At 41.0% G+C, this 13,034-nt stretch overlaps 1 protein-coding gene across 1 annotated transcript in view; it reads right to left on the bottom strand.

The window, feature by feature from the left end:
• Positions 1-12,423, bottom strand: part of cnksr2a (connector enhancer of kinase suppressor of Ras 2a) — a 579,374-nt gene extending 566,951 nt beyond the window's left edge. Inside the window, exon 1 of the mRNA XM_059968066.1 lies at positions 12,327-12,423. Coding sequence (XP_059824049.1) covers positions 12,327-12,390 — 64 coding nt within the window. The 5' untranslated portion in view covers positions 12,391-12,423. The remainder of the gene's footprint in view (positions 1-12,326) is intronic.
• Positions 12,424-13,034: the final 611 nt, after the last annotated feature.

Raw genomic sequence — 13,034 nt, 5'->3', positions numbered from 1 at the left:
AGGTTGGATACTGTATTGAAATCATTGATCTCCACAATTTATCCTCTAAGTTTTCTCCTTAACATCACTTATTTTCAACCTCGTCTGAATCAGAATCAGGTTTATTATCACTCAAACATGTTGCAAAATTTGTTAATTTGTTGTGCAAAAACAGAGCAAAAAGTGAGATAGTGTTTATGGGTTAATGTTCCTTTATAGATCAAGAAGATTAGGGGCTTTCCTGTGATAAAAGAGAGAGTTGCTGTGTTTAAAGGTATGGGGCATTTTGTTTTCCATTTGACTTTGTCTCTCTTGTTGCGATGGTACCAAGCACTGACAAAGATTAGTAAAACTGACATAGCCCAAAAGGGAATGAGTGGTAGGAACTGGTGAGTGGCTTCACACCCGGGCACAGCTAGCAACCAGCAGCTGGAAAATGGGGATGGGTGGGTATTCAAGGGATGAATGGGGAGAGAAATGAGAATGGGGAGACAGTTCGGGGAAGTGGAACAGTTATAGTGGATTAAAGAAAGAAACAAGGAAATGGGATGGAGAAGGAAATCGGATGGTCCAGGGGAAGAGGCTGTTCCTGAATCACTGTGTGTGTATCTTCAGGCTCCTGTACCTTCAAACACTGAGTGTGGTTTTCAAGCTCCTTACCTTCTCCCCGATGGTAGTAATGGGAAGAGGGCATGTCCAAGATGCTGAAGGTTCTTAATGATGGATACTGCCTTATTGAGGACAGTACAGTCAGTGCAGATCAGTAATAACATCTCCTCCTCACTGATAATCAACATGGGCAAACCTCAAGACTCAGCCAGTTCTATCATGGGTACAACCCTTCCTCCATCAATGACATCTTCAAGAAGCGGTGCCTCAAAATGGCATCAACCATCATTAAAGATCGTCGGCATCCAGTCCATGCCTTCTTCTCATTACTACCATCGGGGAGAAGGTAAGGAGCTTGAAAACCACACTCAGTGTTTGAAGAACGGCTTCTTCCCTCAACTGTCACATTTCAGAAAGGTCCATAAACCACGTTATTTGTCTTTTACATTATTTGTTTTGTAAGCCACAGTAGTCTTCACGTCTTGTTCTGTACTGCTGCCGCAAAACAACAAACTTCACAACATAAGTCAGTGACAATAAATCTGTTTCTGATTCTGAGTCACATCTCCTCAAACCTAAACAGACTGATTCTACCTCTGACTGTTGTTGGGCATCCTCCTGTACGGCAACAGTTTCATTCCGCCACTTCCCTTTTCCAAACTTTCTGGTACACATTGTACCTGGAAATATTTCAGGCTCTTACCTGCCCTTCTATGGGTGTCACAACATCATCATCCCCCACGGGTCAATCTCATCAACCTTATTTATGTACATTTGAACTTGAACCAGGATGACAGACTGTGCATTACAATTGGCCTCAATATCACAAGCCAAGGAGAAATGTACCAAGGCTGACATGAAGTAGGAATTAATTGAAAGGACCCCTGAAAAGGGCTTTCGGGTTTTCAATTTGTGCACAGTTCACTGAAATCCAGTCAGGAACACAATCAAACCCCTCACACTCTTCTCTTCATTGAATACATGTTAGGACTGAGGTTGACTTGGTTCCTTCTATTCCAGGTCCGAAGAGCAGAGGATGTCAGTCTGTGTGAAATCTTTAAATCTTTAAATGTGGGGTGATGACTGCACACTGGTTATCACTCAGTTTGGGCAGAGCGAGATCTTAGTTCAACATCAAGAATACAAGTGGAAACCAGGCTGTTTTTACAAAACTTATTAAATCCATGTATACACGCACACACACACACTTACATTACACACTCAGAACACATGCGTCAAACATATAAACCACATATACCTATTTATATATATATATACACGTATACACACACACACACTGATCACATGCACCAATACAGTAAAAGACACATACAGATATGCCCTCACTTTCATTGACAATTCCATCATATCTCCCCACCATCCATATTCTTTTCCTTCTCCATCCCATTTCTTTGTTTCTTCCTTTAATCCACTATAACTGCCCCACTTCCCTGAACTATCTCCCTCTCTGAGTCATTCCTCTCTCCATTCATCCGTTGAATACCCACCCATCCCCATTTTCCAGCTGCTGGCTGCTAGCTGTGCCCGGGTGTGAAGCCACTCACCAGTTTCTACCATTCATTCCCTTTTGGGCTATGTCAGTTTTACTAATCTTTGTCAGTGCTTGCTACCATCGCAACAAGAGAGACAAAGTCAAATGGAAAACAAAATGCCCCATACCTTTAAACACAGCAACTCTCTCTTTTATCACAGTAAAGTACTCTAATCTCCTTGATTTATAAAGTACCCATGTAATTCCCACATTGTTACTAACATATTGAACATTTGGGATCAGCAGCCTCACAAGTATCTCACTTCCCTTTCCAAACGTTTTCAAGCAGAAGTTGGCTCTCTAGTAATATCACTGTGCCCTTTCCTCCTTCCAGCATCTAGCAAAGTTGCAATCAATTTGGCTGAAACTGCCAATTTGATGTCAGTTTTCAATGTGCAATTAGGTTGTGACTGCTTACAGCAGTTCCATACAGCAGGCAATGAAAGAACTGTGTCCCATCTAACTGGATTAGGTTAAGTCTTGGCATTTAAGAAATGGTGATGTGTTAATTGACTTTCCCCTGGGCTGCATACTGTTTCTATAAAAAGGGCAAGCAACTAGTTCAATCAAAAATTCTACTACATGTAACAAAACCAGCAAGTTTCGTTCAGCAACAAGCCTCCCTCAATCCAAGCTCAGCCACAAAGCATTGCAGGGTGGCAAGTGCTTATGCTCATTAGGTTGGTCAGAACCAGTCTCACCCACAAAAAAACTTTTGAGATCCAGTTAAGCATGTCCTCGATGAAGAATTACGAATGCTGATGACATACAAAAATACCCCAGATTCATTTAAAGTAAATAAAACAATTAAACAGTTGGAACAGTATTAAAACGTAGAAACAGAATACATTTGCAACATTAAACAAATCCAAACTAACTTCCTGGCAGTTCCCTACCATCAATTTCCATGTAGAACAGTTACAGTGACCTGAAACTCCCTCATAACTGTAGAAACAGCAGTCACTCCCATTCCTCAAAATGACATAGATTTTCAGAAATAACAGTGTAATAGTACACATAAAGTGCTCAAAGTGTACCTCAATGAATATTTTTACTGTAGACTTGTCAGCAGCTATCTACAAAGAGACATTCTGCTTTTCTGCTAGGAAGCAATGGAGATACTACAGCCATGAGTTTGTGAACACTTCCACTTCCCAGTAGATCTGCAGCCCCTTCTTTCACCTTATTTTGTAACAATCACACAATTTTACACATATATTTCTGAAAACAAAACTTTAAAGGCAACATTTTTCTGCAATTGAGATAAACCAAACACTAAGCATAGGTAAAATAGATTCCTCCTACCATACAATAGCATTTTGTATTCATAATATAATCAAACATAAAGATCTGTGTCATGATTTACTGAGTATGTGTAATGGTTACATGTAAGTAATCGCTTTACAAAGTAGACTGGTCAATAATTGTGACAACACTAGGGCCATTTACAGAGCCAAATGCATTTACAAAAGCAGCCGTGATTTTCCAATAATCAGGTTACACATTTAAGTGCCTGAAAGCAGTGATTCTACTTCATCTTTGACATGGAGCCGGAATTGTATGCCATGCATGAATGATTTGCTGTCACCTCCAGAAGATTTGGCAATGCACATCTTTCTAACTGCAATTTTACAACTTGCATTAAAAATAAGACTTAACTTGTAAATAGCTGTACCACCACTGAAACAGCAATTTTGAGAAAGGAACCAAGAACCAGCCAACATAGTGCAGATATTTGTTTGTTGAGAAAGATCAAGTATTCCCTTAACTTTAATCTGTTCATGAACAATTCCATTATTTCGACAGCAAGACCTCAGTTCATAATGGATTATGTTCCTACACAAGACAAAACTTTGTCAATCTGGTGAGATATATAAATTTTGATAGTTATTATGGAAAATGTTTATCAAATCACAGAGTCTGAGTTAATTTTTAGGAAGTATTGTGAAGCTGTCAGTATTGTTGCAAATATGTATTCAGAATGCTTGAGATTCCAGAACGATGGCTGGAAAATTGATGGAATTAAATGAAAAATTACATCCAAAAGACAAATTCTTAATTCATTGGGTTATCAGTATGGTGCAGCTTACAGAACATGATTAATTTGTAAACTACAGAACCTTGTATTAATAAGACCATAAGATTTGGCCCATTGAGTCTGCTCTGCCATTTCACCATAGCTGATCCAGCTTTCCTCTCAGTTCCAATCTCCTTCCTTCTCCCTGTATCCCTTCATACCCTGACCAATCAAGAATCTATCAACCTCAAATATATCTAAAAATTTAGCCTCCACAGCCGCCTGTGGCAAAGAATTCCATAGATTCACCATTCTCTGACTAGACAGACAGACAGACATACTTTATTGATCCTGAGGGAAATTGGGTTTCTTTACAGTCGCACCAACCAAAAATAGTGTAGAAATATAGCAATATAAACCATAAATATTAAATAATAATAAGTAAATTATGCCAAGTGGAAATTAGTCCAGAACCAGCCTATTGGCTCGGGGAGGAGTTGTAAAGTTTGATGGCCACAAGCAGGAAAAACTTCCTATGACGCTCAGTGTTGCATCTCAGTGGAATGAGTCTCTGGCTGAATGTACTCCTGTACCTAAGCAATACATTATGGAGCAGATGGGAGACATTGTCCAAGATGGCATGCAACTTGGACAGCATCCTCTTTTCAGAAAGAAATTCCTCTTCATTTCTGTTCTAAAAGGATGGCCCTCTATTCTGAGGCAGTGTCCTCTGATCTTAGACTCTCCCACCATAGCAAACATCCTCTCCACATCCATTCTATCAAGGCCACTCAACATTTGATAATTTCAACGAGGTCACCCCTCATTCTTCAGGATTCCATTGAGTAAAGGCTTAGAGCCATCAAACGCTCTTCATATAAGCCTTGCATTCCCAGGATCATTTCATGAACCTCCTTCGAACACTCAATGCCAGCGCATCCTTTCTCAGATTAGGGCCCCCAAACTGCTCACAATTCTCCAAGTGAGACCTCATCAGTGCTTTATAAAACTTCACATGTCTACACTTTTATTTCTTTACCAAAATGCATGACCATACACTTCCCAACACTGCCACTTCTTTTTTGATTCTCGTTACCTGTCTAAGTCCTTCTGCAGCCTTGATACTTCCTCAAAACTACATACCCCTCCACCTATTTTCATATAACCTGAAAACTTTGCAACAAAGCCATCAATTCTGCCATTCAAGTCATATAACATAAAAAGAAGTGTCCCGACACAGACCACTGTGGAACACCACTAACCACTGGCAGCCAACCAGAAAAGGCTCCCCTTATTCACAGTCTTTGCCTCCTGCCAATCAGCCACTGGATCCATGCTATTGTCTTTCCTATAACACCATGGGCATTTAACTTGTTAAACAGCCTCATGTGCAGCACCTTGTCTAAGACCTTCTGAAAATACAAGTGCACGAAATCTACTGATTCTTTTTTGTCTACCCTGCTTGTTATTTATTCAAGGAACCAACAGGCAAAATTTTCCCTTGAGGAAACCATGCTGACTATGGCCTATTTTATCACGTGCCTCCAAGTACCCTGAAACCACATCATTATCAATCATCTCCAACATCTTCTGAACCACTGAAATCAAGGTAACTGGCTTATAATTTCCATTCGTCTGCCTCTCTCCCTTCTTGGTTGAGTGTCATCTGCAATGTTCCAGACTTTCAGAACCATTTCAGAATCCAGTGATTTTTGAAAGATTATTACTCATGCCTCCACGATATCTTCATCCGCCTCTTTCAGAACCCTGGGGTGTTCTGGCTCAGGTGACCTTTCAGTTTCCCCAAGAACCTTCTCTCTGGCAATGGTAATTTCATACACCTCTGACCCCTGACTCTCTCAAATTTCCACCATACTGCTCATGTCTTCCACATTGAAGGTTGATGTAAAATACCTAATCAGTTCATCTGCCATTTCCTTATCCCCCATTACTACCTCTCCAGCATCATTCTCCACAGTCCAAAATCCACTCTTGCCTCTCTATTACACTTTATGTATCTGAAGAAACTTCAGGTAACCTCTTTAATATTATTGGCTAGGTTACTTTCATATTCCATCTTTAGCTTCTTAATGATTTTTTTTAGTTGCATTCTGTTGTTTTTTAAAAGCTTCTAATCCTGTAGCAACACTCTTAAGTTTTGCTCCATTATATGCCCTCTCTTTGGCTTTTATGTTGGCTTTGACTTCTAACTTGTTAGCCATGGTTGTGTCATCTTGCTTTAGAATACTTCTTCCTCTTTGTGATTTATATAACCTGCACCTGAATTGCTTACAGAAACTGCAGCCATTGCTGCTCTGCCATCATCCTTGCCAGTGTTATACACTGGAATTTAGAAGGATGAGAGGGGATCTGATTGAAACATATAAGATTATTAAGGGATTGGACACGCTAGAGGCATGAAACATGTTCCTGATGTTGGGGGAGTCCAGAACCAGAGGCCACAGTTTAAGAATAAGGGGTAGACCATTTAGTACAGAGTTGAAGAAAAACTTTTTCACCCAGAGAGTTCTGGATCTGTTGAATGCTCTGCCTCAGAAGGCAGTGGAGGCCAATTCTCTGGATGGTTTCAAGAAAGAGTTAGACAGAGCTCATAAAGGTAGCAGAGTCAAGGGATATGGGGAGAAGGCAGGAACTGGGTACTGATTGTGGATGATCAGTCATGACAATAGTGAATGGTGGTGCCAGCTCGAAGTGCTGAATGGCCTACTCCTGCATCTATTGTCTATTGTTCCTTTTGAATCAATTTTGGCCAGCTCCTCTCTCATGCCTGTATAATTCTCATTACTGTACTGTAATACTGATACATTGGACTTGCTTTTCCTTCTCAAATTGCAGTGCGAATTCTATCACATTATGGTCACTTGCTCTTCAGGTTTCTTTTTCCTTAAGCTCTCTGATCAATTCCAGTTCATTGCAACGGAATAGCTTTTCCCCTAGTGGGCTCAACCACAGGCTATTATACAAAGCCATCTCACAGGCATTCTAGAAAACCCTCTCCTGGGATCCAGTACCAACCTGATTTTCCCCAATCTACCTGCATCTTGAAATGCCCCATGACTATTGTAACATTGCCCTTTTGGCATGCTTTTTCTATCTCCTGCAGTTCGTCTCTTAGGAATAATATATCAAGTGGAGTTGAATTATGTCAATGGGTTGAACCAAATCAATGTACAATTGAAGACTTTCAGTTCCAAACTTAATTACATACCAAGTAATTGCAGTAAGTTTACTCAACTGAAAATGTAGGCAAATTCTTGCAATAATATTTTGGTATGTAATAAAGATGTTATTCAACACAAACTATAACAATCATGCAAACTTCATTATGACTTTTGAGTTAAAGTAATGCATAGCTAAAATAACAATTCAAAATAAATCTATTAAACTATATTCTAGTATATCCTAAGTAGTCTGTTAGAACCTCTACCTTGAGAGGACCTGGGAATGATGACTTGGATTGGATAACAAAGCTCCTTTTCAAAATTGATAAACACAGGCGATTCTGTAGATGTGGGAAATCCAGAGCAACACACACAAAATGCTGGAGGAACTCAGCAGGTTCCATAGGTGCCAAGTTCCTCCAGTATTTTGTGTGTAGTATTTCTCATCTCCTCCTAAAGTTCAGTTTTATGGAACATTACCCCAAATCAAATTATTTGCATCCAAAACACTGCAGATGCAGTAAGCTTAAAATAAGACATAAAATGCTTTAGATCTCCAGCATGTCAGGCAGCATCTCTCCTCAGGCACTGTCTAACCTGCTGTGTATTTCCACCTGTTTTTTTTTTTTGCTTTACTTTAAAGCTTTGAAATGTCTTTAGACATCTTAAAAAACAAATTTCAAATCCATTGCACATTCCCAGTAAATTGCAAATTATTTGTTAACAGTAAATCCTTCATGACCCGCTTAATTTTTTTTTAACAAATTGAAAACCAGAACATCTGGCAACAATCTGCAGTATTTCACTAAAACTTACAAGTGAGTTCATAAAAAGGACTGAAAATGCAGAAGCAAACAGCAATACTGTGAGAATATAAATGTGTGAACTCAGTTCTTAAACTGCAAAGTAATGATATCCCACACTTCCTATTACTTTGTAAGATGCACACATTGAACCTTGATGTCAACTGTAATGGTTAGAAAACTGCAAAGGGTTTCCAGTTCTTTATTCTAATAATTCGCTTCTAAAAGCTCCAATCTAGACTACTCAGTATCACAATCTGCTGTTCCAATCCTTTTCTATTGCCCATTTGGGCTGTAAAAAATTACAAAGATATCTCACATCCTCCAGGCCTCTGCTGGCATTGCAGCAAGCACACAGTTTTACCCCCACAATTATTCCACATCACTCCACAAAACAAGTTGAACTCGGCATAGCTCAGTGATAAATGGGAGGCCATCTCCCAACTTCCAACAAAATTCAATAGTTCAATGACTTGCACTCTTGGGATTCAACACGTCTAATGTTATTGATTCAAGATATCCAAGAACAGAAAACGCATACATTTTCAATATTAACAATTTTTCTTTGAACAAAGTCAGCAAGGATGCAAACATAAAATCAGCAATCCAAATACATCTATTGAAACTCACATGGAGACACAAGAGATTGCAGAAGCAGAAATATGGAGCACAAAAACAAGCTGTTGGAGGAACTGACAAGTCAGGTAGCTCCTGTAGAGGGGATTAAACAGAAAATAATGCAGATCGAGTCTCTTCACCTGGATTGACACAAAACGCCTCCACAGATGCTGCCTAACCTGTTGAATTCTTCCAGCATTTTATCAATTCTTTTGCTGTTAGAACCCAGATATTGTCTGAAAGTTACTTAAATCAATGGAATTTATTGTGTATTAAGCTTCATGTAATGAGTAATTATTGGTTCAGTGCCCAAAAATATTCATAACTAAATTATTCTTTTGTTGAGAAAAAAATACTTGTTACTGGTTCCACTCCAACAAATTGCTTAATAACAAAACCACTTGCAATTCTAATTTTAACATCAGTTCTCAGCTAAAGATTGCATTTTATTTCCTGGAAATTAGATCTTCAATTATCTTCCAAGATACAAAATATAGTGGAGAAATCCTGTCATTTACGATAGTTTCCTCAATCATAATGAGGTGAGACAAATGAGTTGTTATTAGGTGCAGATGTTAGGGAGTATGACTTCAAGGTTATGTGGCTAGTTAAATTACGGATCGCTGATAAATTAATTGGTGGAATAAGCTGGAAGATATGAACCCTAATCCTTTTTTGAGTGACTGAAACAATCCCCTTACTCCAATGCATTTTTAAATCATCAACAGGATTTTCTGGTTGTCTAAAACTGCACGAGTTCCTCCCAATGTACAAATGCTAAACTCCCATATGGACTGTACTTACGGACAAGCATTTGGGAGACTAGCAGGTTGGATTTGCCAGTTGCCACAGAGCTACAGGCACCTTCGCAGGGACGGAACCCGGTTGTCACCTGGATGACCTGAACTACACTCATTCTAACAGTGGCACAGAAAGCAATCCCGGTGCAACAAGGAAATTAGATGTTCAGCTTTCTAAAAATTTTCCCTCGGTCATCTCTGTAACTACCAGTGGCTGATAGCTCCAGTGACCCTTGTTTCACTTCTGACCTCTGCTGCTGTCTATGTGGAATTAGCATACTCCCTTGTGCTCCAGTTTCTATCTACACCGCGCTCTAAATGACAAGTGTGGGTGGACAGCAGGGGAAATCAAGGTGGGAGGAGAGAGAAATGGGTGTGGAGTGGGGGGGGGGGGGGATGTTGATGACGTTGCTCTGAGAGCCAGGATGAAGTAGGTAGGCTGAACAACTACCTTATTTGGCACATGAAACTATGTTCCGAGATGGTTTAAACAGAAAGAGACCTCATGTGACGGGTTTACTTCTCAGTCAAATATTCACTCAAGACAATTGAATATTTTATCAAAATTGGTCTTGATTCTGCTATAAAAGTATGTGACTTTATTTTTAATGCAATGAATATATTAGGGAAAATTCAGCATTTGGATTTGAAGCCTTTAACAGAAAATGTTGGAAACACAAAGTAAGCATATTAGAATGTAAAGGAAGCTGACAGGCAAAATGCTCAACTCTAACCCTCCATTAGAAATTCTCGAAATATCCAGCAGCCGCTCCTGCTGACAGCTGAGAACCAAATTATTTGTATTTCAATAATTTGCATAATTGGTCAAGGTAAAATGTAACCAAATGCCCTCTGTTGGAAGAAATACTGTACCCCTAAAACTAGTCCACTGAAGATGCTGCATGAGTTAAGCACAATGAATAGATCCCCTGGTGAGGTTCATGTGCTCTGGCTACTGACTCTTAATCTGAAGTTTTATAAATAAGAACCCAGGTTGAAACTAACCCGATTACAAGGTATTCCTCTGCTGACTAGTTTGTTGATTTGTTTAGTCCAGTCTTTTGCTTCAGAAGAAAAAACTGCAAGGGGATGAAATAATCTCACTGTACACATAAAGCCCTAAAGTAAAACTTCAATACTTGGCAGAGATTGTGGGAAAATCAACAACATGCCAGTGATAGGAATAAAGTTGCAGAATTATAACTTACACCTGGATCACAAACTTGAAATTATTCTATGCTATGCCTATAAATTTGTCAGGAAATTGTGGACAGATTATTTGCCGTGACTTTCCATTCGCATGCAAATTTCCCGTTTAAATGTATACACCCCGTTTTGCTGCGAGAATAAATGGTTTAAATAGGATCAAAATGTGTTCTGTTTTAAATGCCAGAGAGCATCTAGCTTAACAATTTGTACAATACGGATTGCACGATCAAATTAAATTAATAATCACTTAATACTTCATCATTACATTCACCGCTTGGTTTATTTTGATTTATACTCTGTCGGGATTCAGTGCTTGTCAGTCTGCTGAGAGTCTTGAGGTGACATGGAGTTAGGTGAGAGGGAGATTTGTTCCGGCCACAGAGGCACGGACCTGCATCCGCCGGGTGCGATGGCCTGTGCCTCTGCTGTACAATTGGAAGTACTGTAACTCAATCCAGCGTGAAGCAGGTGGGCCAGAATGCACAGCTGCCATCTGCTCAGCATGCCCATCTGCGAAATGTCAGTCTACGCAGGTAGCAGCAGGGCTTCTCCATTTGCGTTTAAATGTCTAGATTTACTGGTAAACATAAAACTGACACATCATCCCTCCTTCCAACTAGTTAACCAGGACTCACTAAACACCGCTGAGGGTCTCCCGATGCCGTTTACAGTCTTCTCCGATTCAGAGCAGGAGGGTCATTGCGGATATAACTCAATCGCATTTTGATTTTGGTGTGGATAAATTAAACTACTGTCACTACAGGCGGGAGTTCCACAAACTAAGCCAAAGTGGTGACGTTTCTCCACCAACATCCCCCACCCACCCACCTCCGCCGACTCACGAAACACTTCTCTCGTAGGAGTAGCTACATCGCAACGCCAGCGTACACGCGTGTAAATGTAACTCAATTTTTTTGGCATCTTCTGTCAACAACGACCCACAAGGGAAACAACGTTTTCATATTCCTTAACGTGGCATTTCTGTGCAAATTCGCGTGGAGAAACGGCGTATTTGATAAGTAAAAGTTGACACACGTTCCATGAGAAAGTGTGAGCTGAGTTTTCTAAGCCTGATGCCGACGATGGATACAGTATTTTGGGGGAAAATCTGAGTGTTTATCGAGAGAGCTTTTCTCTCCTTCATACACTTATCGAATGTGAAACCACGTTTCTATGGTTATCACACAAGCAGGCAGCTCCACGGAGCGATAAAAACAAACGATCATGCACACGCAATTAGAATCTTCAATTATATTTTTTAAAAAACAGGTAACAGCAACTAGCAAGTGTTATATCCCAAGCTAAAACGTGGCTCCGGAGTCCTGCCAGCAAATATTCACTATCCGCTTCTGGAGGTTTTGCTAAACAATCAATGCTCACTTATAACTTCCGAATAATAAATCTACAAATGACCTGAAATGGAAGAGTATATACCTAGTTCTGTTCCAGCGGGTTGGAAAGGGGTTTGTGAGACCCAACAACGCCGCTCCGAACTCACTCCCTGCCCGAGCAAGCAGCCAATTGGTCACCACAGACAACTTGTTACGCGCAGTTTACCTTTCATCCAGTCCACCACCTGGCTCGGGGTCCATTTACTAACGGGTTCCATGATGAGAGCCATGAAGAACTTTCGTCCCCCGGGGAGACAGACAGATACAATACAAATGGCAAGCGGGACTGGTCTCGGTCGTAGCCCGGAGCGATCTGTCACTTGCCCTCCGTCCCCGTGCCGGTGGAATCCTCTCTCCCTGAGGCTGTCAGCCGCCGCTTCTCCCCGCAAAGCGCTTCTCTCCTTCCTCTCCCTCTTCGTCCGTTCTCAGACTTGTAAGTTTGCCTGTTGCGAATAATTATCACCAGCAAAATAGTCCTTGCAGGTTCTTGTAAGGGGGGAAGAATATTTTGCATTTAATTGTCAGAGAATGAAAGTGCTTTTCAGGCTGGGTAGGAGGGGTGGGGTGGGGGGAGTGGTAAGGAGGTGGGTCGAGGTCTGTGTGAACTGTGCTAAGTGCAGTGTGCAGGAATGCAGCGTCTTGTCCGGCTCTTTCTGCCGGTCGGTCGTCTGCTGCGCTCTGTCTGTCTGTCTGCCACGGAAGCCCCAAGCTCCTTGCTCCACCGTGTGACCGGCTGAGCGTGCTGACGGCGCTCGCTCTCCGCTGGCCCGCGCGTGCACGTGCGCCCCTCCACTTCCCCTGCGCGCGCGCACGTGCGCCTCTCCACTCTCCCTGCGCGCGCACGTGCGCCTCTCCACTTTCCCTGCGCGCGCAC

The sequence above is a fragment of the Hypanus sabinus genome, chromosome 4 (assembly GCF_030144855.1).
Source record: "Hypanus sabinus isolate sHypSab1 chromosome 4, sHypSab1.hap1, whole genome shotgun sequence".
Classification (NCBI taxonomy): domain Eukaryota; kingdom Metazoa; phylum Chordata; class Chondrichthyes; order Myliobatiformes; family Dasyatidae; genus Hypanus; species Hypanus sabinus.
Note: the sequence above shows the minus strand (reverse complement) of the source record. Positions and strands in the feature narration are given on the sequence as shown.